The sequence below is a fragment of the Oncorhynchus nerka genome, linkage group LG28, assembly GCF_034236695.1.
Source record: "Oncorhynchus nerka isolate Pitt River linkage group LG28, Oner_Uvic_2.0, whole genome shotgun sequence".
NCBI classification, from domain to species: Eukaryota; Metazoa; Chordata; class Actinopteri; order Salmoniformes; family Salmonidae; genus Oncorhynchus; species Oncorhynchus nerka.
In genome coordinates, this window is record NC_088423.1 from 12,071,864 (window position 1) to 12,097,609 (window position 25,746).

The 25,746-nt window shown below is 46.4% G+C and overlaps 1 protein-coding gene across 2 annotated transcripts in view; it reads left to right on the top strand.

The window, feature by feature from the left end:
• Positions 1-985: 985 nt before the first annotated feature.
• LOC115113815 (fatty acid synthase-like) overlaps positions 986-25,746 on the top strand; it is a 58,615-nt gene continuing 33,854 nt past the window's right edge. Inside the window, exons 1-4 of one of the 2 annotated variants that reach the window (XM_065012631.1) lie at positions 986-1,163; positions 18,545-18,689; positions 20,241-20,393; positions 20,627-20,800. In XM_065012631.1, coding sequence (XP_064868703.1) covers positions 18,563-18,689; positions 20,241-20,393; positions 20,627-20,800 — 454 coding nt within the window. In that variant the 5' untranslated portion in view covers positions 986-1,163; positions 18,545-18,562. Of the gene's footprint in view, positions 1,164-7,298; positions 7,555-18,544; positions 18,690-20,240; positions 20,394-20,626; positions 20,801-25,746 lie in introns of those variants that run through there. The other variant, XM_065012630.1, reaches the window with a different exon arrangement.

Consider the following 25,746-nt stretch of genomic DNA (forward strand, 5'->3'; position numbering starts at 1 on the left):
CTGGACCGAGGCCTCAGCCCCTCCATACTCACACCCCGGGAGAGCTGCTCTGAGAGAGGTGAGATCTCTCTCACTTTCTTTCTTTAACTCTTTCTTTCTTTCTTTCTTTCTTTCATGGATTGACATTAAAGTCTGAAAAGAATTTGCCCAAAGATTATTATCACTTGCCCAAAAATCTTAATTAGCTATTTACAGGCAGAAGTGCCTGCACATAGGGGTGGAATCAGAAAGATCACTACTGAAATTCTTAGTATATTGGTTGTTATCAGTAAAATACATTCCCAGAGCAGGCTCAACTTGCCCGACAACCATGAATGCCATTAATTGTCTGTCTTTCACTTATACAATGGGGAGGAACCAGAAAGATCAGAACCAGAAAGATGTGATTTAGGCTCCTGGAATTCTTGACTTTAGGGGCAATCTCACTTGGCCCAGGCAATAGAGTAACCCTTTATATCAATCCCTGCCCTCTCTCTCTTTCTTTCTTTCCATCTCTATCTCTCTCCTTTTCTCTCTCTGGGTGTACTCTGTGAGTCACACCATTATAAAACAACTTGTGTGTCTGCATTCTATTGGGCATTTAGCACATAGCAGATTATCTGGCACAGGAAGTCTAGTATTACTCTGTCACAACACACACACACACCCATACACACACACCAATGTTAGTGACATCTGCCATGTACATCAGTATGTGTTAACTAGACCACAGACCGTAAGGCTCTTTGTATGAGATAATAATCGTGTTTATAATTTCACATAGCTGAGGTTTCAGTAAAGACAGCGTGGCAATCTGGCCACAGAGGAGGAGGCAGGTTTCCCAACTGGTGGCCTTGAATCTGTCCAAAATGGCACCCTTTTCCCTATATAGTGCACTACTTTTGACTAGAGTCATATGGGCCCTGGACAAAATGAGTGCAATACATGGGGAATAGGGTGCCATTTGTAAAAGAAACGGTAGAAAAGGCCCATGGAGTTGGTGGAATAATCCTTTAATTCATTGCCATTTACTCAGCTGGGCCAGGGGCGATTTAATTAGGTCAGGTGGAAATGTCCGACAGATCTCAACTCTATAAAAGGAGGAAATTGCCATCGCCTGATCTCGCTGCTTTCTCTTTCTTAACTCCATCTGATCCAGAAGTTCTGTGCGTCCATGAATCCACGTAAGTCCACCGACTCTTACCTTTCATCTGAACTATCTGTGGCGATCCGGAGATGGGCCATCAGTTATTGTTTATAGTTATTACCGCGGAGCGCGGCTTGGAGCGCACGCTTCAAACATATTGTGTAATGTGAATTGTCAATGATCACGGCCCTACGGATCCTCATAGGCCAATTATGCACTGGATATGGTTCATGTGTATTGAAATTATTTATATGTACACATGAAGACCATTGAAAGAGTGAAATGAGAAACGTCATTGTTTGCTAACTGATCGACTTTGATAATGGGGATTATAGATTGAATAACCATTCACTGTTTGTATTCTTTTATGATTTATGATAAATAGTTACGAGCCTAAATGACTCACGGATGATTACTATTGACTTCATAATGAACTGGACTGTTGAACTCCCTAAATTATGTTAATAATGAATGATATGATTTGATCTTTGATTATGAATTTGATTGGATACATGTTATTTGTTTCCTTTGTGATGCAGCACAGACTACTCAGTAAATATACCACTTTATGGTTAAAGGAATTCCTGCCTCAGTCTCATCCATTCCTCTGTCACCTGACACATGACCACCTGTTCACCTTCACTGTCAGTCATCCTACCTGTCCAGCTACCCACACAGATTCCACTAATCTTTAAATAACCTTGTGTCTGGTGCCAGATCACAGAGGTGACAGGGTGAAGGCTCTGACCAGGGACTGTTCTGCACTGGGAAAAGTTTCTCAATCAGTGGACAGTGGAGCCACTCATGGTTTAGGTCTGGCTCTGTTGACACTGGTGTTGTTTGCAGAGCCCAGGGCACTGGCCAGGCCTGGCTGGCTGGCTGGCACACACATCCACTGCCTGCTGGAAGAAGTGCTGACTGATAGCCTGGCTCTAATGCCTCAGCAACAGACACTGCAACAGCTCACAGACAGTAGTGAAGGTCATCCAACACAGTGTGTCTATCTTTCAGATTAGATTCAGATCAGAGACATTGCTTCACAGTTAGCTCAGCAGTAGACTGCCAAGAGTTTCCACATTATGCTGAGTAAACGTTGAAAAGAAGATACTCTGGGGCTGGGGAGGATTGGGCTAGGAGGGGATGTGGCTAGGAGGGGATGTGGCTAGGAGGGGATGGGGCTAGGAGGGGATGGGGCTAGAGAGAATTGGGGTTGGGGGAGGCATGCAACACACAAGTATACCATCAGAGACTTCAACTAATCTTTAGAAGCGTTGTTATAGATTCATCAAATCAAACTTTATTTGTCACATGCGCCGAATACAACAAGTGTAGACCTTACCGTGAAATGCTTACTTACATGCCCTTAACCAACAGTGCAGTTCAAGAAGAGTTAAGAAAATATTTACCAAATAAACCAAAATAAAAAAAGAACAAGAAGTAACACTATCATAACAATAACGAGCTATATACAGGGGGTACAGAGTCAGTGTGCGGGGGTACAGGTTAGAGGTCATTTGTACATGTAGTTAGGGGTGAAGTGACTATGCATAGATAAAAAAAACAGCGAGTAGCAGCAGTGTACAAAACAAATGGGGGGGGGTCAATGTAGTAGTCTGGTGGCCATTTGATTAATTGTTCAGCAGTCTAATGGCTTGGGAATAGAAGCTGTTAAGGAGACTTTTGGTCCTAGACTTGGTGCTCCGGTACTGCTTGCCGTGCGGTAGCAGAGAAAACAGTCAATGACTTGGGTGACTGGAGTCTCTGACAATGTTATTGGCTTTCATTTGACACTGCCTATTATATAGGTCCTGGATTGCAGGAAGCTTGGCCCCAGTGATGTGCTGGGCCATACGCAGTACCATACCAGGTGGTGATGCAACCGGTCAAGATGCTCTCGATGGTGCAGCTGTAGAACTTTTTGAGGAACTTGGAACCCATGCCAAATCTTTTCAGTCTCCTGAGAGGGAAAAGGTTTTGTTGTGCCCTCTTCACAACTGTCTAGGTGTGTTTGGACCATGATAGATCACTGGTGATGTGGACACCAATGAACTTGAAACTCTCGACTCGCTCCACCACAGTCCCGTTGATGTTAATGGGGGCCTGTTCGGCCCGCCTTTTCCTGTAGTCCACGATCAGCTCCTTTTTCTTGCTCACATTGAGGGAGAGGTTGTTGTCCTGCCACCACACTGCCAGTTCTCTGACTTCCTCCCTATAGGCTGTCTCATCGCTGTCAGTAATCAGGCCTACCATTGTTGTGTTATCAGCAAACTTAATGATGGCGTTGGAGTAGTGTTTGGCCACGCATTCATGGGTGAACAGGGAGTACAGGAGGGGACTAAGTACACACCCCTGAGGGGCCCCAGTGTTGAGGATCAGCATGGCAGGTGTGTTGTTGCCTACCTTTACCACCTGGGGGCATCCCAACAGGAAGTCCAGGATCCAGAGGGAGGTGTTTTGTCCCAGGGTTCTTAGCTTATTGATGAGCTTCGTGGGCACTATAGCATTGAACGATGAGCTGTAGTCAATGAACAGCATTCTCACATAGGTGTTCCTTTTGTCCAGGTGGGAAAGGGCAGTGTGGATTGAGATTGCGTCATCTATGGATCTGTTGGGGCAGTATGCGAATTGGAGTGGGTCTAGGGTATTCGGGAGGATGCTGTTGATGTGAGCCATGACCAGCCTTTCCAAGCACTTCATGGCTACTGACGTGAGTGCTACGGGCGGTAATAATTTAGGCAGGTTACCTTCTCTTCCTTGTGCACAGTCAGGGAGAGGTTGAAAATCTCTGTGAAGACACTTGCCAGTTGGTCCACACATGCTTTGAGTACACATCTTGGTAATCCATCTGGCCTGTTACTTTGTGAATGTTGATCTGTTTAAAGGTCTTGCTCACATCGGCTACCGGGAGCGTTATCACACAGTCATCTAGAAAAGCTGGTGCTCTCGTGCATGCTTCAGTGTTGCTTGCCTCAAAGCGAGCATAAAAGGCATTTAGCTCTTCTGGTAGTCTCACAGCGAGTTTCCCAGGCACATCCAATGAACATCAGAGCCGGTGTAGTAGGATTCAATCTTAATCCTGTATTGACGCTTTGCTTGTATGCTGGATCGTCAAAGCGTCAATATAGATAAGCAACGTTCATGAAGTTGAGAATTGAATGAGATTGTTACTAACACTTACTTACTAATGAATATGTGCCATTTAGCAGACGCTTTTATCCAAAGCAATTTACAGTCATGCGTGCAGACATTTTACGTATGGGTGGCCCTGGAAAGTATGTAGTACTCTGTAAATGTAAATGTAAATGTAGGAGAAGAGATTTCTAACAAAGGTGTTGTACAGTAGTATAAAGATAATGGAGACGGTGGTGTGATAAGCCTCTGCCTCTCTGTGCTGTCGAGAGACATTCAGACAGGCACAATGTCAGCGCTGTCTCTACCCAGCCATGTAGGCTCTCTGCACTGTGGCCATTGTCAGTGGCAGTCACTTAGGCCTCATCCCCACAGATGCTTTCAGTCCTGCCCGGTACAATATAAAAGACCATTCTGGTAGGCTAACAGAATTCAACACAATCGGTAACTGTTGGTACCTGTTACCAAATTATGCCTAGTGGTGCTTGATTGAATGAATACCAAAGTACTTAGTAGGTAGAAATGACATGTAAATACCTAGTGATTTCTGTACTGTAAGCTAGAGTGCTAAAGTAATATCAGAGGCTGGTGCAGAAGGTAATGTCTTGGCAAGGCCACCAGGGGAGTGTTTCTGACAGCAGAACCAGTCTGTCACCCAGGTTAGGTACATAGTTACTTACTACCTGCTCACTGCTTAGACCAGGGGTCCACCTGGCCTTACAACTCAAGAAGTAGAGGATTCATTGACGTTTATATTGTATTTCCTGTCCCAGATGCTCACATTGAAAAGTACTATTTTGTGTGCCTTTTTCATGTTTTTCTCCCATTATGACAAATCTAGTGTTTTGTGGTCTTGTTGTACAGGTCCTGAACAGGCATTGATATCATAGCAAATCATGCAATAGTGATTTTTTTCCCCCCCAATAAAACAATAACGTTTTGACATTTTCTGAAATGTTTCCTTTATTGAGAAGGTGTGACACAACCAGAATTGATACAAATTTGACCTAAAAAGGTACCTTATGAAATATGAATATGTTAACACATTAGGTGCGTTTTTCTACATGTTGTCTTCAGGTTATCTTGGTTAGTATTTAGGTCAATAAATACGTTTTAAAAAGACTAAAGTTTTCCTCGACATCATGCCATCCTTCACATGCCATTTTCACCATTGAACTCTAGTAACCCCACCAGGCAGCGTTTCTGATTACATCACCATCCTTGCTGCCCTGGCAACAAGCTCCTCCCCTCATTGTCATCACATCACCCTATCTCTTAGCAATACCCTCACACACACACACACCTGCTCTGTGATTGGTTCATTTTCACATCTATAAAATATCACAACTAGCTATGGGTGCATTCGTAAATTTTACTCTGGAGTGCCAGAGGGATTTCGTAAATTCAGAGCGTTCCGCTCTCGGAGAGTTCAGAGGGCACACTGGCCGCTCTGGCTGGGGAGTAGGGTTGATCCGAGCTTTCTGACCTCACAACAGCAGTCAAGCACACAAGCTAACTGGCTAACGTTGGCTAGCTTGCTAGCTACTTCCAGACACAAATGAAAGAACACCTCACTCTGACCATTACTCGCCCTAGCAGAGCTGATTAGGCTGTTTTAATGTTATCCAGTGCGTTGGTGCCTGTAACTGTGCTGCTGGCAACAATTAAATTACGCTTTTTATTGCCGACGTTTACTGACACTGGCCATATTCAACGGGTGTTGAGCGTTTCAGTTATTCTGCGATCTGGCACACCCAGACGAGAGTGTTTTGAAATCAGAGTAGATAGCCAGAGTGAATTTACAAACGCACCCTTATGATCACAGCTGTCAGGATTTGGGTGTGTACTAACTACCACGTTTGTCAGCGCTAACTGTACATTCACCACAATAACCCGTTTCAGGTGTGATGATGTGGTTGCTCCACAAGTTCAACCTAAAGAATGTCAGTGGCCTACTGACTTTGGTTAAAACTTCCAGTAACACTATAAGAAAACGTACATGAGTAAGCATTAATAAACTATTTTATAACCTATAAAATAAATACGTATTCAGTTATTCATTACAATTTTTACTCATATTATAAGCATTACAATTCATGAACATTTGAATTTGAATGTATAAAGCATTATAAGCAATTATAAACATTTTACAATGGATTATTCATAAACGCCATTATAAATAGTTAACAAACCTCTTGTTAAACAATGCAAAAGCCTCTGAATACTTCGCTGTTATAAAACTAAATTATCTCTCTATACACGAGAAACAATGGGAATACAATGTTTCAATGATTAAAAAGTGAAATGTTATATATACATATATGACTCCCTAAATTCGACCAGGTGATCAAACACATGCGTTGATATATACTTTTTACAATGTCAACCACAGGTGACCATACAATTCTTACTAATGATATTAAACATAGTATTGGCCTAATCTGCGCTAGTAGATTTCCAAATACATTACATATACTGTAAAAAAAATACATTCGTTTATTCATTCATGATTAATAGTTTAGGGGAACAATATTTACCTGGTCTAGGCTAAATCCACCATTCTTTAATGGTATATCCATCTCCAATAAATTGCATTGCAAAAAAATCATACACATTCTGAATAAAAAGGGGGAAAAATCTAATTGATCAAGATAGTCAAATATGTGTTTCCCAAAGTCCATGGACTATTGCAACCGCATGTGTCCTCCTTTCTGCAAGATTTCGAAATGAGTTATTGTTCAATCAGAGTGAAATCTGAACACGGCTCAAGTAAGTGAATGTTCTACGCTTTGAATTTGAGTGATAAACTTGAACATGGCTTTGGGTTTGACCAATATAAAAGGGCGGGGGAAACTGAGCTAGGTTACTGGTGTACTCGGATGATCCATCCAGTGCTACCCGAATGAACTACAGTAACCTTGCCATCCTGTTTCTTCCGTTTTTTTTCCTCCCGAATCCACAGCAGCGTTCAGCGAATCACCCCATCACTGGCTGAGACTGGGAGTCCTGCCTCTTTTCTCATTGGACTGAACAGCCCAGAGAAGCTGTCAGCCCATGTGGCGTGGCCGGGGAGAGCATGCCAGACATTTCAATGAAATAGAGAAAGGGATTCATAGAAGCGAGAGAAATTAGAAGGGCTTGGCAGGGAACGGAAGCAGGGACACACACTGACACAGGCAAGCGCACTCTCACCGACGGAAGATAAGGGATTTTCGAGGAACATTTTGCTAACCGTTTCCTCACTAACATTTCGCAGTCCCTTTGGTGTTTTCCACTGATATTAAAACACCTAACTACAGGTAAGTTGTTCTGATTTTGCGAGAATAGCAATGCTTTACCGATGTTAGCTTGCTCTAGCTTCTTCATCAAGTTAGTGGATGAGATGCCCATGATGACCGGCATAGTATAAACATCAACGAACTAGAACTGGATTTCCTCGATTTCACTTAGCTGGCTATTATCAGCTACACACTTCCTCGTTACGATGTTTATACATTTTAGAGTTATAATAGTTAGCTGACTAATTTCCTGAAATAGCGACATTTTAGCGAGGGTAACTATCAAGTTAAAGCCAATTTGACTCCAAGTGATGCGACAACTCTGCTAGGGCTAGGCTAGCAGTTGTCACTCTTGCTCAATAATAAAATATGTAGTCATCACTGCCTGGATGCCAAGTTAGCACGTTGTAATCAATTACTATTCATTGATGCCCTTGTTCTTCTGCTTGCTAGAGGGTTGTTTGCGTGTCTGGCCCTGGTCTAAATTTGGTAGCAGCACAATATACAGTAACAGGCTGCGTAGTTTACACTACAGGTCTTGTCTGAGTAGTTGTGGAGGCCCAGTGATTATCTAGGCCTACTGTACATAAAAGGGTAATTAATCATTCAAGAAAATGTATTTCTTTTTTTTTCTCCAGCTGTGGTGCTGCCTGGGATGGTATTGAGTTGGATGCCTATTGCCTACCTTGTGAGAGCCTTTTTTGCTGATGCTAGCCTTTCTGATCCAATTTTGGTTATTTTTTTGTGCATGTTTGACATCTAATCTCGTGAGAGCTGAGCATGATAGTTTTCTCAACCTCTTACTGTAATCACACGATGAGTCATATTGTAAAACTCAGTGTGGCTATCCTTGTCTCTGAACACAATCATTTTCACTGTCAAGTTCCACCCCTGTCACCTCCTGAACTTGACTTAATAAGTCCCCAAGGGTCTAGTATGAATCTGAGTTTTGCACCTAAGCCATTGAAAAGAGATGGCCTAATCTAACAGCAGACTAATACAGAGCAATACACAGACCAATATCATAAATGAATACCAATGTTTGGTGAGCCTACCTATCCCAGTACCCTAGCTCTCTATTCACTCCCTGAGTGAAGGAGCTGGACTGGTGAGAGGCAAGAGAAGGCCCATTCTAAAGCCTAGGTGTGGAATTTACCATGTTGCAAGTGTGTATCAAGCAACCTTTCCACATGTGACCTAGCTGGACAAATCACCAACAGAGCTCTGTCCTACCAGCCAATATGTTGGGTGTTTCTCAAGATGTTCATGTTCCATTACCTGGCATTTGCAGACTGACATGCAGTGCTCTTTAGCCCTCCCGTAGAGAGAGGTATTCTAGGCACGGGATGAAATGTCCTGGCTTTGAGAGATGTAGTCTATAACTAGTGGAATTAGTCACGTTGTTCTGTATTACCCTCCAGGTGTTCTAATATATAACCTAAGTGACAAGTTGAGTCAAGTCGTGTACCGCTATTTTTATTTAACCTATTTAACTAGGGAAGTCAGTTAAGAAAAGGGAGAGAGAGGGAAGAGAGAGGGAAAAGAAGGGAGACCGAGACAGAAGCACCAAGGGACAGGGAGAGAGAGGGAAAATAAGGGAGACCGAGACTGGGGGAGAAAGAGACAGAAGCACCAAGGGACAGGGAGAGAGAGGGAAAAGAAGGGAGACCGAGACTGGGGGGAGAAAGAGACAGAAGCACCAAGAGACAGAAGCACCAAGGGACAGGGAGAGAGGGAGACTGGGGGGAGAAAGAGACAGAAGCACCAAGGGACAGGGAGAGAGAGGGAACAGAAGGGAGACCGAGACTGGGGGGAGAAAGAGACAGAAGCACCAAGGGACAGGGAGAGAGAGAGAAACACCCACAAGGGAAAGCTGTGTGCGGTGTTATCTAGGTGTTATCTATGGCATGGTGCCACTGTAGTTGTCATTGTGTTGCCTCAGCTAGGCCTATATCCAACACATGTAATCAATCAAGGCCCTGCCTCAGTGATGTGATCCAGGTCAGGTAGATGATAATCCACCTTAATCCCTGTAAGATATTTACAAACCTGCTCCTACTCATCCCTCTGGTGGGAATGGTGATCAGGAGGAGGTGTTTATACTCTATTGTGACTGCTGTTTAGAGTGTAGCCTATTATTAGTGAGAAGGTTGGTTCTCTGAACTAAATGAGAAAGACATGTTCAACAGGCCTCTCTTCTTCAAGCTCAAGGCCTCTTCTTCAAGCAACCGTTCACCTATAGCTTCTTGTTTAGCCTTCTCTCGTCCAATGGATCTTGATTTACCTATTTGTCTGTATCGACAGGTAATTGGCTAATACAGCAGTGGTCTTTACTGAGCTGTTCGCATGGAGCTAAGGGACGCACACACACACACACACACACACACACACAGAGCCTATACATCAGGGATCATCAACTAGATTCACTTGCAGGCCAATTTCTTTCTTGAGGGAATGGTTGGGGGGCTGGAACATAATTACAAATCATTTCGGCTTCTTACGGTCAATTTGCAGTTTACAAACAGATAATGTTTGACTAAAACAATCATTTCAAACCTTGCTTACATTTAGTATACGATTTGTGTCTCTGTTAGTGTAACGGATGTGAAACGGCTAGCTAGTCAGCGGTGGTGCGCGCTAAATAGTGTTTCAATCGGTGATGTCACTTGCTCTGAGACCTTGAAGTAGTGGTTCCCCTTGCTCTGCAAAGGCCGCGGCTTTTGTGGAGCGATGGGTAACGATGCTCCGTGGGTGACTGTGCCCGGGTATGGACGAGGGGACGGTCTAAAGTTATACTCTTACATCATGCGTGGGAATAATTCCAAAATTAAAATCACCTGGAGCTGGCTTCCTGCTGTTTTGTCCTTTATGTCCATTAATAAAATTAACTTTTTGGGGGAACCCTGCTATACATAGTAACAAAGGATTGGGAAAAACCATTCCATCTTTCACTCATCCTCTTCTAATTATCCCCTATTTTCTCTTGCTTGCTCGCCTCTCTGTCTCGTTCTCTCTGAGGTGTGAGAGTAAGGGGACCCAGTGCCTTGGCAAGAGTTGAATAGGTTCCCATGCAATGCAGTTCTCAGATCTGTGTGTTGGAATGTGTGTCCATATTGGCTGCTAACTATTTTCTAAAGAGACAAGCTTAGGCCTAGTTATTTTCATTTGAATCCTCCTAAACAAGTTTATTTTTCAAATTTAATTTCACCTTTTATTTTTTTACAGATAAATTCTTATTTACATTGACGACCTGTCCAACAAATCATTAAACAACATATCGATAAACAACAATTACACTATACACAGAGTCTACACACAACTTTCTATGGCAGACTGACCAGATGATCCCTTATTGATGTCACTTAAATCCACGTAGATGAGAGGTTGTTAACCCTTTTTTTTACCAGGCAAGTCAGTTTAAGAACAAATTCTTGTTTTCAATGACTGCCTAGGAACAGTGGGTTAACTGCCTTGTTCAGGGGCAGAACGACAGATTTTTACCTTGTCAGCTCGGGGATTTGATCTTGCAACCATTCCAGTTACTAGTCCAACGCTCTAACCACTAGGCTACCTGCCGCCCCCAAATGATCTGTTTTTAAGCCTTGAGACAATTGAGACATGGATTGTGTATGTGTGTCATTCAGAGGGTGACTGGGCAAGACAAAATATTAAAGTGCCTTTGAACGGGGTATGGTAGTAGGTACCAGGAGCACCGTTATTTGCCAAGAACTGCAAGGCTGCTTGGTTTCTCTCATGCTCAACAGTTTCCTGTGCCCTAGACTTCTAGCAGAATGTAGGCCACACACATTTGAATGACAGCACCGCTTTGTACTGTCGGCCGTTTCCACGCCAGTTGGAGTGGAAAATACTTTTAGTCATGTAGTGTATGTGGACACCTGCCCATCGAACATCTCATTTCAAAATCATGGGCATTAATATGGAGTTGTGTCCCCCCCCAAATCCACTAATTTGAAAGGGTGTCAACATACTTTTGTGTGTGAGATATATATAGATCTCAAACTCAGCTAAAAAAGAAACGTCCTCTCACTGTCAACTGCATTTATTTTCAGCAAACTTAACATGTGTAAATATTTGTATGAACATAACAAGGTTCAACAACTGAGACAAACTGAACAGGTTCCACAGACATGTATGTCCTGCAGGAAATCACGCACAGAACAAGCAGTATGGCTGGTGGCATTGTCATGCTGGAGGGTCATGTCAGGATGAGCCTGCAGGAAGGGTACCACATGAGGGAGGAGGATGTCTTACCTGTAACGCACTGCATTGAGATTGCCTGCAATGACAACAAGCTCAGTCCGATGATGCTGTGACACACCGCCCCAGACCATGACGGAACCCCCACCTCTAAATCGATCCCACTCCAGAGCACAGGCCTCGGTGTAACGCTCATTCCTTCGACGATAAACGCAAATCCGACCATCACCCCTGGTGAGACAAAACCGCGACTCGTCAGTGAAGAGCACTTTTTGCCAGTCCTGTCTGGTCCAGCGACGGGGGGTTTGTGCCCATAGGTGGCTTTGTTGTCGGTGATGTCTGGTGAGGACCTGCCTTACAACAGGCCTACAAGCCCTCAGTCCAGCCTCTCTCAGCCTATTGCGGACAGTCTGAGCACTGATGAAGGGATTGTGTGTTCCTTACCCAGGCAGTTGTTGTTGCCATCCTGTACCTGTCCCGCAGATGTGATGTTCGGATGTACCGATCCTGTGCAGGTGTTGTTACACGTGGTCTGCCACTGTGAGGATGATCAGCTGTCCGTCCCGTCTCCCTGTAACACTGTCTTAGGCGTCTCACAGTACGGACATTGCAATTTATTGCCCTGGCCACGTCTGCAGTCCTCATGCCTCCTTGCAGCATGCCTAAGGCATGTTCACGCAAATGAGCAGGGACCCTGGGCATCTTTCTTTTGGTGTTTTTCAGAGTCAGTAGAAAGGTCTCTTTAGTGTCCGAAGTTTTCATAACTTTGACCTTAATTGCCTGTGTCTTAACGACTGTTCCACAGGTGCATGTTCATTCATTGTTTATGGTTAATAGAACAAGCATGGGAAACAGTGTTTAAACCCTTTACAATGAAGATCTGTGAAGTTATTTGGATTTTACTAATTATCTTTGAAAGACAGGGTCCTGAGAAAGGGATGTTTCTTTTTTTTGTTGCTGAGTTTCTATAGTTCCTCTGTCCAGTGTCTGTGTTCTTTTGCCCATCTTAATCTTTTCTTTTTATTGGCCAGTCTGAGATGCAAAGAAAAAGACAACTCTGCCTAGAAGGCCAGCATCCCGGAGTTGCCTCTTCACTGTTGATGTTGAGACAGTTTTTTTTTTGCGGGTACTATCTAATACTACTATCTAGTACTAGCTGCCAGTTGAGGACTTGAGGCATCTGTTTCTCAAACTAGACACTCTAATGTACTTGTCCTCTTGCTCGGTTGTGCACCGGGGCCTCCCAAATCCTCTTTCTATTTTGGTTAGAGCCAGTTTGCGCTGTTCTATGAAGGGAGTAGTACACGTCATTGTACAAGATCTTCAGTTTCTTGGCAATTTCTCGCATGGAATAGCCTTCATTTCTCAGAACAAGAATAGACTGACGAGTTTCAGAAGAATGTTCTTTGCTTCTGGCCATTTTGAGCCTGTTATTGAACCCACAAATGCTGATGCTCCAGATGCTCAACTAGTCTAAAGGCCAGTTTTATTGCTTCTTTAAGCAGAACAACAGTTTTCTGCTGTGCTAACATAATTGCAAACGTGTTTTCTAATGATCAGTTAGCCTTTTAAAATTAAAAACTTAGGTTAGCTAACACAACTAATATTAATGTCTCAAAAGTACCCTTTTTAGATTTAGCTTATTTTTAGACAATGTTTAATGATATACTCTCTAAACACATCAAATTTCCAGAGTGGCTCTGTGGTACTTTTAATGATATGACCCATTTTTATATATAGAAATGTACAGTATAGTTCATTAACCAATCACAGTCCTCCTTTAGGATTGTACATTCAGCAAATCACCAGCAGAGAAAGTTTGCTTTGAATCAATTTTCCATTCAATGTGTTGGCGCTCGTAAAATGTATCATACCTTCAGAATTAGCAGAGTGCCCACTTGTAGAGTATGTCTTTAATAGGAACAAAATCAAAAACTCTAGTTTAGAGATATTAATATCCCATTATTTTAGAGTGGGGAAAGAAGTACGTGAGGATGGGGGGCACCCTCAGGAAGTAGGAGATTTTAGCATTTTTTAACACCTGAAACAGCTTTTTTTCTACAATCTAGAGCCATAAACATGCCTAATTCTATGTAAATACCTCTTTAACTGTTCAATTGTCATTTTAATGAGGGTATCATCGTCACGCATTTCAATATACTGCAGCAACATGCCTAGGATATTACATTTGAATTACAACCCAGTACATGGAATAGTAACACGCATCTCGACAGGAACATATCAATGGAGCAGCAGGGTAGCCTAGTGGTTAGAGCGTTGGACCAGTAACCGGAAGGTTGCAATTTCAAATCCCTGAGCTGACAAGGTACAAATCTGCCCCTGAACAGGCAGTTAACCCACTGTTCCTAGGCCATCATTGAAAATAAGAATTTGTCCTTAACTGACTTTCCTAGTTAAATAAAAAAGTATCATAATTAATATATATATCATGATGTTATCATAAGGTGCCAGATAACTCAAACCAAGTATATTTCTGTGTCTTAAGCACCTTTTGATCTGTCTGTGTCCTCCTGACTGGTGGTTATTTTTCTAAACAAACTAAATCTGCTTCTCTGCATCTCTGTGTAAAATCTTGAAAGGATGTGAGTGTTATTCAGTACGTTTAGTAACTTCGTTCGGAAGTGTAGCAACCTGGCCAGCAGGCAGGCCAGCTAAGATAGTTAGACAAGCTGATCTAACTTGATTGACAGCCTGAAATAGTTTGGTAGTTAGGTTCCCATCTCCCAACCTCAACTATCTAGCTGGCCAGCCAAAGCCAACTTCATAAAATTGCAATAGTGGCTAGTATTAGACACATTTATTTATCAAAAAGGAATCAATAGGTTACATAGATCAAATTAGTCCTGTCCATCACCAGCAGCTAAAATCAAATCAAACTCTGTGTGTCACTTTACACTCTCTCTCTCCACTGATGATACTGTCTGCACACACTAGAGTATCTAGTGTCCTGCCAAGCATACCTTTGGTCCATGGAGCACCTTGGAAGGAACCACTTACTGGGGGGGACTCTTTGCCTGGTCCAGTCATTGTGCCCCTTCTGCAAAATGCCGCTGACAGATCATTTTTATAAATGATTATGATCAAACGTGGGCTTACAAAATGAAGTTTAGTAAAAAAAAAAAAAAAATGAAACAGGACAAATCTGAGGAGCTTGTGCCCCCTATGAGCGTGACACCTCTGTTAATATCTTTTAATGTTGAATAAATTCATGTTAAATTGTATTTCAGAATCAAGGCTTACTCCATATTTTAGAGCACACTATAAGGAGTATAATGATATCAATATGTTGTCTGTGCCATGTACGGCTCATAGGGTCTTACAGGACACATGTATAGGTCTAAAATGACCACTTTCGTCATGGATTTTGTCAAAGGGTTTGTGATACAAATGTAGAAAGCATGTTAAACATCCTTCCTCCCAAATGAAGTTCCTATGTGAGAATTGCCGGAACAATCTGCGATACCAAAAGTATTTTTGGTTCCCGCTGGCGTGGATTCGGCCGTGAAATGGGACGCTGTGGAAGGAAGGGGACTCTCTGTTTCATTCTCATTTCATTCTGGAGAGTTATCAGGGGAAGGTAGATATGCGTCAGTGGACTGACAGACACACTGGCTAGCGAACTCACTGGGCTCTTTGTATTCAGATGTTACACACACACATAGCAGCCAATCATCTGGTGTTATGATAAGATGCTGCATTCACAGCAGCCAATTTTTATTTATTTAACCTTAATTTAACTAGGCAAGTCAGTTAAGAACAAATTGTTATTTTACAATGACGGCCTACCAGATGGCCTTACCAGAAGGCCTCCTGCTGGGACGGGGGCTGGGATTTAAAATAACTAAATAAATCAAATAGAAATATTGGACCAAACACACAACAAGAGACAACACAACATAGAGAACTAAGAAGACAACGACACAGCATGGCAGCAACACATGACGACACAGCATGGCAGCAACACTCGACGACATAGCATGGTAGCAACACTCGACAACAACATGGTAGCAGCACAAAACATGATACAAACATTATTGGGCACAGACAACAGCACAAAGGGCAAGAAGGTAGAGACAACAATACATCACACAAAGCAGCCACAACTGTCAGTAAGAGTGTCCCTGATTGGTGTCTGAATGAAGAGATTAAGATAAAACTGCCCAGTTTGAGTGTTTGCACCTCTTTCCAGTCGCTAGCTGCAGTGAACTGAAAAGAGGAGCGACCCAGGGATGTGTGTGCTTTGGGGACCTTTAACAGAATGTGACTGGCAGAACGGGTGTTGTATGTGGAGGATGAGGGCTGCAGTAGGTATCTCAGATGGGGGGGGCTAACTGGGTTTTATAAATAAGCATTAACCAGTGGGTCTTGCGACGGGGAATACAGAGATGACCAGTTTATAGAAGAGTATAGAGTGCAGTGATGTGTCCTATAAGGAGCACTGTTATAAGAATGCTGCATTCACAGCAGCCAATCATCTGGTGTTATTAATAAAGAGAAACCCAACGTGCTGTCCTTGCCTCCGTGTCTCTGTATGGTACATCATCGCCACTCTTGATTGGTTAACCAGGTTAACTCTCACTGTCCGACGGGCTAACTAGGTTAACTGCGTAAAGCAGTGTTTTTCAATTCTGGTGCTGGGGACCCACAGGGTGTGCACTGTGCAGGCTTTTGTTCTAGCCCAGTAACTCACCTGTAGCCTACATGAAGACCTTGATAAGTTGAATGAGCTGGGTGGGCTGGAACAAAAGCCTGCACTTTCTATACCGTAGCTCTCTAGGATTAAAGAGCACTGCTGTAAAACTCTTCCAAAAGAGTTCAGGGGTACTGTAGGGGCTGAGTTCTACTAGCTGTATGGGGGGCTCCGGTTGAGTTCAGGGGTACTGTAGGGGCTGAGTTCTACTAGCTGTATGGGGGGCTCCGGTTGAGTTCAGGGGTACTGTAGGGGCTGAGTTCTACTAGCTGTATGGGGGCTCCGGTTGAGTTCAGGGGTACTGTAGGGGCTGAGTTCTACTAGCTGTATGGGGGGTTGAGTTCTACTGTAGGGGCTGAGTTCTACTAGCTGTATGGGGGGCTCCCAGGGGTACTGTAGGGGCTGAGTTCTACTAGCTGTATGGGGCTCCGGTTGAGTTCAGGGCTGTAGGGGCTGAGTTCTACTAGCTGTAGGGGGCTCGGTTGAGTTCAGGGGTACTGTAGGGGCTGAGTTCTACTAGCTGTATGGGGGGCTCCGGTTGAGTTCAGGGGTACTGTAGGGGCTGAGTTCTACTAGCTGTATGGGGGGCTCCGGTTGGTGCCCCTGCCTTGTTTGAGAGGGCCAACAGTAGTCTACTGTGTGTTGGACTAGGGAACAGCTAGCTACAACTAGGAGCAGAGCGCTTCTCAGTCAACTGGGATTCACTGGTTGGCCCCTCCCCTGCTGTCTCATTGGTTGGCTGGCCTGCATGGAATTGCCTGTCCCAGAAACCAGGAACAAAATTTGAGCTGGATGATGAGTTGACTCTACTGTTCACTTCCTCTCGACTGCTCACACAGAGTAGCCTACCATCTCTACTTCTCTTCTTAAACAGATGCAGATATTGACCCCTCCCTCTGTCTCTGAGTGCTGTCGCCTGTGGTGAAACTAGCTGGTTTATAATGCTGGGCTGAACAAGACCTTGTGTTATAGAGGCTTTCATGGCTGGTTCCCACAAGGTAATGCAGACCCTCCTTGCTGCCTGGTCAAGCAGTTACAGAGAATCTATTGTCAGTCTAATAAGATGCCTTGCAGGGGGTGAGGGAGTTTATAGCCGCCAGCTACTGTCTGTCCGTGTGGCTGCAAGCACTGAAATGTTTGTGTGGGGAATGGGAACGCCCCAATAGGGCTGTTCTTCTGTCTAGACTTTTATGTCTCCTCTCTTCATTTCTTTAAATTCTCTCGGTCTCCTCTTCCCTACTCCGAGTTCACCTTTTTCTCATGCTGTAGTTTTCTGATTATCTGTGGTGCTGCTGCCATCTTGCACCAGCTCTTGTGTACTAGATTGTGTGTCAATGAAACGACAGTAATGTGGAGAAATCCAGGTTAAATGAAATGACCCTCTAACTAGGATGGTGATGATACTAGTATAACTGATCTTTCATGGCAAACAAAGGAAAGAAGCAGACAACTCTTTGGTCCTTTAGTCAAACAGACTATCGTGTGTTATAGCTTAAATACATGTTCTTCATTCATCCGCTTCATGTTTCTCAGCTGTGATTTACATGTTATTTAACTAGGCAAGTCAGTTAAGAACAAATTCTTGTTTACGATGATGTCCAAACCCTAACCCGGGCGATGCTGGGCCAATTGTGTGCCGCTCCTTGGTACTGGAATCGGACCAGGGTCTGTAGTGACGCCTCTACGACTGAGATGCCTTAGACTGTAGCGCCACTCGGGAGCCCCACAATACAGACTGAAAAGCACTTTCCCATCCTGCAAGTCAGGGAAATGTCTTTGTTTTTGGTTGCCTTAGTGTTAATTAGCTATTCACCTGCAGAAGTAGCATGTATTGCCTGTGTTTCACATAGACAAGGAATCAGAAAGATCACTATTGGAATTCTTTTATATTTTGGTTCAGTAAAATACATTCTCAGAGCAGGCTCAACTTGTGTCTCCACTTTAAACGGGAGGAACCCGAAAGATCAGTTTTAGGCTACTGGAGGTAGGCTCAACTTGTTCGACAGCTCCAGTCACTTGCCCCAGGCAATAAGGCAACTCTTAATGTCAATCCCTGCTTCTAACGCTCTCTCTCTCCCACAGTAACCCTTCCTTCCCAGGATGGAGGAGATTGTTGTAGCAGGGATATCGGGCCGGCTTCCTGAGTCGGACAACCTGGAGGAATTCTGGGAGAACCTCTTCAATGGGGTTGACATGGTAACAGAAGATGACCGACGGTGGAAGCCAGGTGAGCCCCTGTGACCTTTCCATGACCCGGACTATTATGACCCACAAACATCAGACTTGTTGCTGTTGTTTATTTCAAAATCATTTGAAAACCTCAGACTGACACACAGGCTACCTTGCATCCCAGCGTTCTGCTCTGTAAACTGATGAGTAGGTTGTTGTATCCTGATGTGCATCCCAGCGTTCTGCTCTGTAAACTGATGAGTAGGTTGTTGTATCCTGATGTGCATCCCAGCGTTCTGCTCTGTAAACTGATGAGTAGGTTGTTGTATCCTGATGTGCATCCCAGCGTTCTGCTCTGTAAACTGATGAGTAGGTTGTTGTATCCTGATGTGCATCCCATCGTTCTGCTCTGTAAACTGATGAGTAGGTTGTTGTATCCTGATGTGCATCCCAGCGTTCTGCTCTGTAAACTGATGAGTAGGTTGTTGTATCCTGATGTGCATCCCAGCGTTCTGCCTAAACTCATGGTTGTTGTATCATGTGCATCCACGTTCTGCTCTGTAAACTGATGAAGGTTGTTGTATACTTCCTTCCTCTGAAACTGAAGAACATTCTGGTCTGCTCTGTAAACTGAGACCTGGTTATCCCAGCGTTCTGCTCTGTAAACTGATGAGTAGGTTGTTGTATCCTGATGTGCGTGTACTGCCTAGTCATGGATGTTGCATCACCATCAATGTCGGCAGTTCAATGAGTAGAATGCTGAATGCTTCCTCCACAGGCTTTACTGGCCCATTCAGTCAGTGCCCAGCACCCACTACCCACATGAAGTAACCCACATGAACACAAATGAACCCTGGCTAGCGCTGGTGGCCATTCGCTGTAAGATGAGCCTTTGATGTGTGAGACTGTGAGAGAGTTGCTCTGTAGTCTCTGAAGGAGTTTTGTGTCTCTGCTCTGTTGCTGTTCACCACCTGGCTGGGGTGCTGGGCTGTTGGCACTGCTTCTCCTTCGTGGCTTGGCTTGCTTAGATTCTCTCTCTCTCTCTCCATTTCTCCTCTGCCTAATTCACTCCCTCTTTATTTCCTCTCTCTTGTTCTGCCTTTCTCTCCATCTTTTTCTTCTTAGCCCCGTCTCACCTCAGTAGCCGTCTCTCTCTCTCTCTCGCTCTCTCGCTCTCTCTCTCTCTCGCTCTCTCTCGCTCTCTCTCTCTCGCTCCCTCGCTTGCTTGATCTCTGTTTCTCTCCTCTCTTTCCTCTCTGTGAATAGCACCTCTCATCAGTCAGTGCCTGGCAACCAGCTAAACCTCGCATTCATGTGCAAAAAGGCCCTGGGCTGATGGCACCTCAGCCCTAAGACCACACACCACAGGAGAGGAGGGAAAGAAGGGAGGAGAGGGCCTTGTATGCTGCATAGAAACACAGAGGAATGAACTGTCCTGCTTTAGATGTGTGTGTGAAACTATGACATTCATTCACTATGACATTCATGTCCCATGAATCTGTTCAGATGATCCAGTCAGTGACTACAGGTAGAACATGCTGACTGGGACACCCGGTGACACGGTTATTTATCCCTTAATGCTTCATGTGCCATTCCCATTCATTCCTAGGTCTGTACGGTCTTCCCAAGAGGAACGGCAAGCTGAAGGACATCAGCCGGTTCGATGCTGCGTTCTTCGGGGTCCATCCCAAACAGGCCCACACCATGGACCCTCAGCTTCGCCTCATGCTGGAGATTGCCTACGAAGCCATTGTAGACGGAGGTGAGGAGTGGAGAGGGATGAGTAGATGTGTATAGATACATTTTACTGTGACTCTTTTACAAAGCTTTGCAAATCAAATGTATTGGTTTATTTGGATCCCTGTTAGTAACAGCTATTCACAACAGCTGCTCTTCCTGTCATCCATAGATGACATTATCCACATGTCAAAAAGGGGATGTTTCAACGCTCATAGACCTGTGTGTGAGATTAGTTTGTTTAATGTGTGTGTACAGGTCTGAACCCGACAGAGCTGCGTGGCAGCAGGACAGGTGTTTACATTGGGGTGAGCGGCTCGGAGGCGGGCGAGGCCTTCAGCAGAGACCCCGAGGAGTTGCTAGGATACAGCATGACGGGCTGCCAGCGTGCCATGTTTGCCAACCGTCTGTCCTACTTCTTTGACTTCAACGGTATAACCTCATCTAGCACGGCTGTGGCTTCTCTTAAGCTCTTATGGTATCAGCTGTCATCAAAAAGATAATCTATCCTTAACTGAACATTCTCCTGTGTTTGTCTCATCTCTCTCTGTCCCCCTCTCTCACCATCTCTCTCACCGTCCCTCTGTCCCCCTCTCTCACCATCTCTCTCACCGTCCCTCTGTCCCCCTCTCTCACCATCTCTCTCACCGTCTCTCTGTCCCCCTCTCTCACCATCCCTCTGTCCCCCTCTCTCACCATCTCTCTCACCGTCTCTCTGTCCCCTCTCTCACCATCTCTCTCACCGTCCCTCTGTCCCCCTCTCTCACCATCTCTCTCACCGTCTCTCTGTCCCCCTCTCTCACCATCCTCTGTCCCCCTCTCTCACCATCTCTCTCACCGTCTCTCTGTCCCCCTCTCTCACCATCTCTCTCACCGTCCCTCTCTCCCATCTCTCTCACCATCTCTCTCACCGTCTCTCTCACCATCTCTCTCACCATCTCTCTCACCGTCTCTCTCACCCCCCTCTCTCACCATCTCTCTCACCGTCTCTCTGTCCCCCTCTCTCACCATCTCTCTCACCGTCTCTCTGTCCCCTCTCTCTGTCCTCTCTCACCATCTCTCTCACCGTCTCTGTCCCCCTCTCTCACCATCCCTCTGTCCCCTCTCTCACCATCTCTCTCACCGTCTCTCTGTCCCCCTCTCTCACCATCTCTCTCACCGTCCCTCTGTCCCCCTCTCTCACCATCTCTCTCACCGTCTCTCACCGTCCCCTCTCTCACCGTCTCTCTGTCCCCCTCTCTCACCGTCTCTCTGTCCCCCTCTCTCACCATCTCTCCCACCGTCTCTCTGTCCCCCTCTCTCACCATCTCTCTCACCGTCCCTCTGTCCCCCTCTCTCACCATCTCTTTCCCATCTCTCTCACCGTCCCTCTGTCCCCCTCTCTCACCATCTCTTTCACCATCTCTCTCACCGTCTCTCACCGTCCCCCTCTCTCACCATCTTTCTCACCGTCTCTCTGTCCCCCTCTCTCACCATCTCTCTCACCGTCTCTCTGTCCCCTCTCTCACCATCCTCTGTCCCCCTCTCTCACCATCTCTCTCACCGTCCCTCTGTCCCCTCTCTCACCATCTCTCTCACCGTCTCTCTCACCGTCCCCTCTCTCACCATCTCTCTCACCGTCCCCCTCTCTCACCGTCTCTCTCACCGTCTCTCTGTCCCCTCTCTCACCATCTCTCTCACCGTCTCTCTCTGTCCCCTCTCTCACCGTCTCTCTGTCCCCCTCTCTCACCATCTCTCTCACCATCTCTCTCACCGTCCCCTTTCTCACCATCTCTCTCACCGTCTCTCTGTCCCCCTCTCTCACCATCTCTCTCACCATCTCTCTGTCCCCCTCTCTCACCATCTCTCTGTCCCCTCTCTCACCATCTCTCTGTCCCCTCTCTCACCATCTCTGTCCCCCTCTCTCACCATCTCTCTGTCCCCTCTCTCACCATCTCTCTGTCCCCTCACCATCTCTCTCACCATCTCTCTGTCCTCTCTCTCTCACTCTCTCTGTCCCTCTCTCTCTGTCCCTCTCTCTCTGTCCCTCTCTCTCTCTGTCCCTCTCTCTGTCCTCTCTCTCTGTCTCTCTCTCTCACCATCTCTCTCACTCTCTCTGTCCTCTCTCTCACACTCTCTGTCCCTCACTCTCACACTCTCTCTGTCCCCTCTCTCTCACTCTCTCTGTCCCTCTCACTCTCTCTCTGTCTCTCTCACACTCTCTCTGTCCCTCTCTCACACTCTCTCTGTCCCTCTCTCACCTCTCTCTGTCCCTCTCTCACACTCTCTCTGTCCTCTCTCTCTCACTCTCTCTGTCCTCTCTCTCACACTCTCTGTCCCTCTCTCACACTCTCTCTGTCCCTCTCTCTCACTCTCTCTGTCCCTCTCTCACACTCTCTCTGTCCCTCTCTCACACTCTCTCTGTCCCTCTCTCTGTCACTCTCTCTCTCTGTCCCTCTCTCACACTCTCTCTGTCCCTCTCTCTCTATCTCTCTCTGTCCCTCTCTCACACTATCTCTCTCTGTCTCTCTCTCACTGTCTCTCTCTCTCTCTCTCTCTCTCTCTGTCCCTCTCTCTCTCTCTCTCTCTCTCTCCCTCTCACAACCTCTCTCTCTCTCTCTCTCTCTCCATCTCTCTCCCTCTCTCACCGTCTATCTCACCGTCCCCTCTCTCACCGTCTCTCTGTCCCTCTCTCTCACTGTCTCTCTCACTGTCCCTCTGTCCTCCTCTCTCACTCTCTCTCTCACTCTCTCTCTCTCTCTCTCTCTCTCCCTCTCTCCTCTCTCTCTCTCTCTCACCTCTCTCTGTCCCCTCTCTCACCATCTCTCTCTGTCCCTCTCTCTCTCTCTCTCTCACCGTCCCCTCTCTCTCACCATCTCTCTCACCGTCCCTCTCTCACCATCTCTCTGTCCCTCTCTCACCATCTCTCTCTGTCTCTCTCACTCTCTCTCTGTCCCTCTCTCTCACACTCTCTCTGTCCCTCTCTCTCTCTCTCTCTCTCTGTCCCTCTCTCTCTGTCCCTCTCTCTCTCTGTCCCTTTCTCTCTCTCACCATCTCTCTCCACCGTCTCTCTGTCCCTCTCTCTCACCATCTCTCTCACTGTCTCTCTGTCCCTCTCTCTCACTCTCTCTGTCCCTCTCTCTCACTCTCTCTCTGTCCCTCACTCTCACACTCTCTCTGTCCCTCTCTCACACTCTCTCTGTCCTCTCTCTCTCTCTCTGTCCCTCTCTCACACTCTCTCTGTCCCTCTCTCTCACTCTCTCTGTCCCTCTCTCACACTCTCTGTCCCTCTCTCACATCTCTCTGTCCCTCTCTCACTCTCTCTCTGTCCCTCTCTCACTCTCTCTCTCTGTCCCTCTCTCACTCTCTCTCTCTGTCCCTCTCTCTCACTCTCTCTCTCTGTCCCTCTCTCACTCTCTCTCTCTGTCCCTCTCTCACACTCTCTCTCTGTCCCTCTCTCACTCTCTCTCTCTCTGTCCCTCTCTCACCTCTCTCTCTGTCCCTCTCTCACTCTCTCTCTCTGTCCCCCTCTCTCACACTCTCTCTCTCTGTCCCTCTCTCACCACTCTCTCTCTCTGTCCCTCTCTCACCTCTCTCTCTCTGTCCCTCTCTCACACTCTCTCTCTCTGTCCCTCTCTCACTCTCTCTCTCTGTCCCTCTCTCACTCTCTCTCTCTGTCCCTCTCTCACACTCTCTCTCTGTCCCTCTCTCACACTCTCTCTCTCTGTCCCTCTCTCACACTCTCTCTCTCTGTCCCTCTCTCACACTATCTCTCTCTGTCTCTCTCTCACTGTCTCTCTCTGTCTCTCTCTCACAACCTCTCTCCTCTCTCACAACCTCTCACCATCTCTCTCACTGTCTCTCTCACCCTCCCCTCTCTCACCGTCTCTCTCACTGTCCTCTCTCTCCCCTCTCACCGTCCCCCTCTCTGTCCATCTCTCTCACCGTCTCTCTCACCGTCTCTCTGTCCCCTCTCTCACCGTCTCTCTCACCATCCCCCTCTCACCGTCTCTCTCTCACCGTCTCTCTGTCCCCCTCTCTCACCATCTCTCTCACCGTCTCTCTGTCCCCTCTCTCACCATCTCTCTCACCGTCCCCCTCTCTCACCATCTCTCTCACCGTCCCCCTCTCTCACCATCTCTCTCACCGTCCCCCTCTCTCACCATCTCTCTCACCGTCCCCCTCTCTCACCATCTCTCTCACCGTCTCTCTGTCCCCCTCTCTCACCATCTCTCTGTCCCCCTCTCTCACCGTCTCTCTGTCCCCCTCTCTCACCGTCTCTCTGTCCCCCTCTCTCACCGTCTCTCTGTCCCCCTCTCTCACCGTCTCTCTGTCCCCCTCTCTCACCGTCTCTCTGTCCCCCTCTCTCACCATCTCTCTGTCCCCTCTCTCACCGTCTCTCTGTCCCCCTCTCTCTCACCGTCTCTCTGTCCCCTCTCTCACCGTCTCTCTGTCCCCCTCTCACCGTCTCTCTGTCCCTCTCTCACCGTCTCTCTGTCCCCCTCTCTCACCATCTCTCTGTCCCCCTCTCTCACCATCTCTCTGTCCCCCTCTCTCACCATCTCTCTGTCCCCCTCTCTCACCATCTCTCTGTCCCCCTCTCTCACCATCTCTCTGTCCCTCTCTCTCACACTCTCTCTGTCCCTCACTCTCACACTCTCTCTGTCCCTCTCTCTCACTCTCTCTGTCCCTCTCTCACACTCTCTCTGTCCCTCTCTCACACTCTCTCTGTCCCTCTCTCACACTCTCTCTGTCCCTCTCTCACACTCTCTCTGTCCCTCTCTCACTCTCTCTGTCCCTCTCTCACACTCTCTCTGTCCCTCTCTCACACTCTCTCTGTCCCTCTCTCACACTCTCTCTGTCCCTCTCTCACACTCTCTCTGTCCCTCTCTCTCACTCTCTCTGTCCCTCTCTCTCTGTCACTCTCTCTGTCCCTCTCTCTCTCTCACTCTCTCTGTCCTCTCTCTCTCTCACTCTCTCTGTCCCTCTCTCTCTCACACTCTCTCTGTCCCTCTCTCTCTCTGTCCTCTCTCTGTCCCTCTCTCTCTCACACTCTCTCTGTCCTTCTCTCTCTCACACTCTCTCTGTCCCTCTCTCTCTCACACTCTCTCTGTCCCTCTCTCTCTGTCCGTCTCTCTCTGTCCCTCTCTCTCTGTCCCTCTCTCTCTGTCCCTCTCTCTCTGTCCCTCTCTCTCTGTCCCTCTCTCTCTGTCCCTCTCTCTGTCCCTCTCTCTCTGTCTCTCTCTCACCATCTCTCTGTCCCTCTCTCACACTCTCTCTGTCCCTCTCTCACACTCTCTCTGTCCCTCTCTCTCTCTCTCTGTCCCTCTCTCTCTCTCTCACCCTCTCTCTCTCTGTCTCTCTCTCTCTGTCCCTCTCTCTCTGTCCCTCTCTCTCTG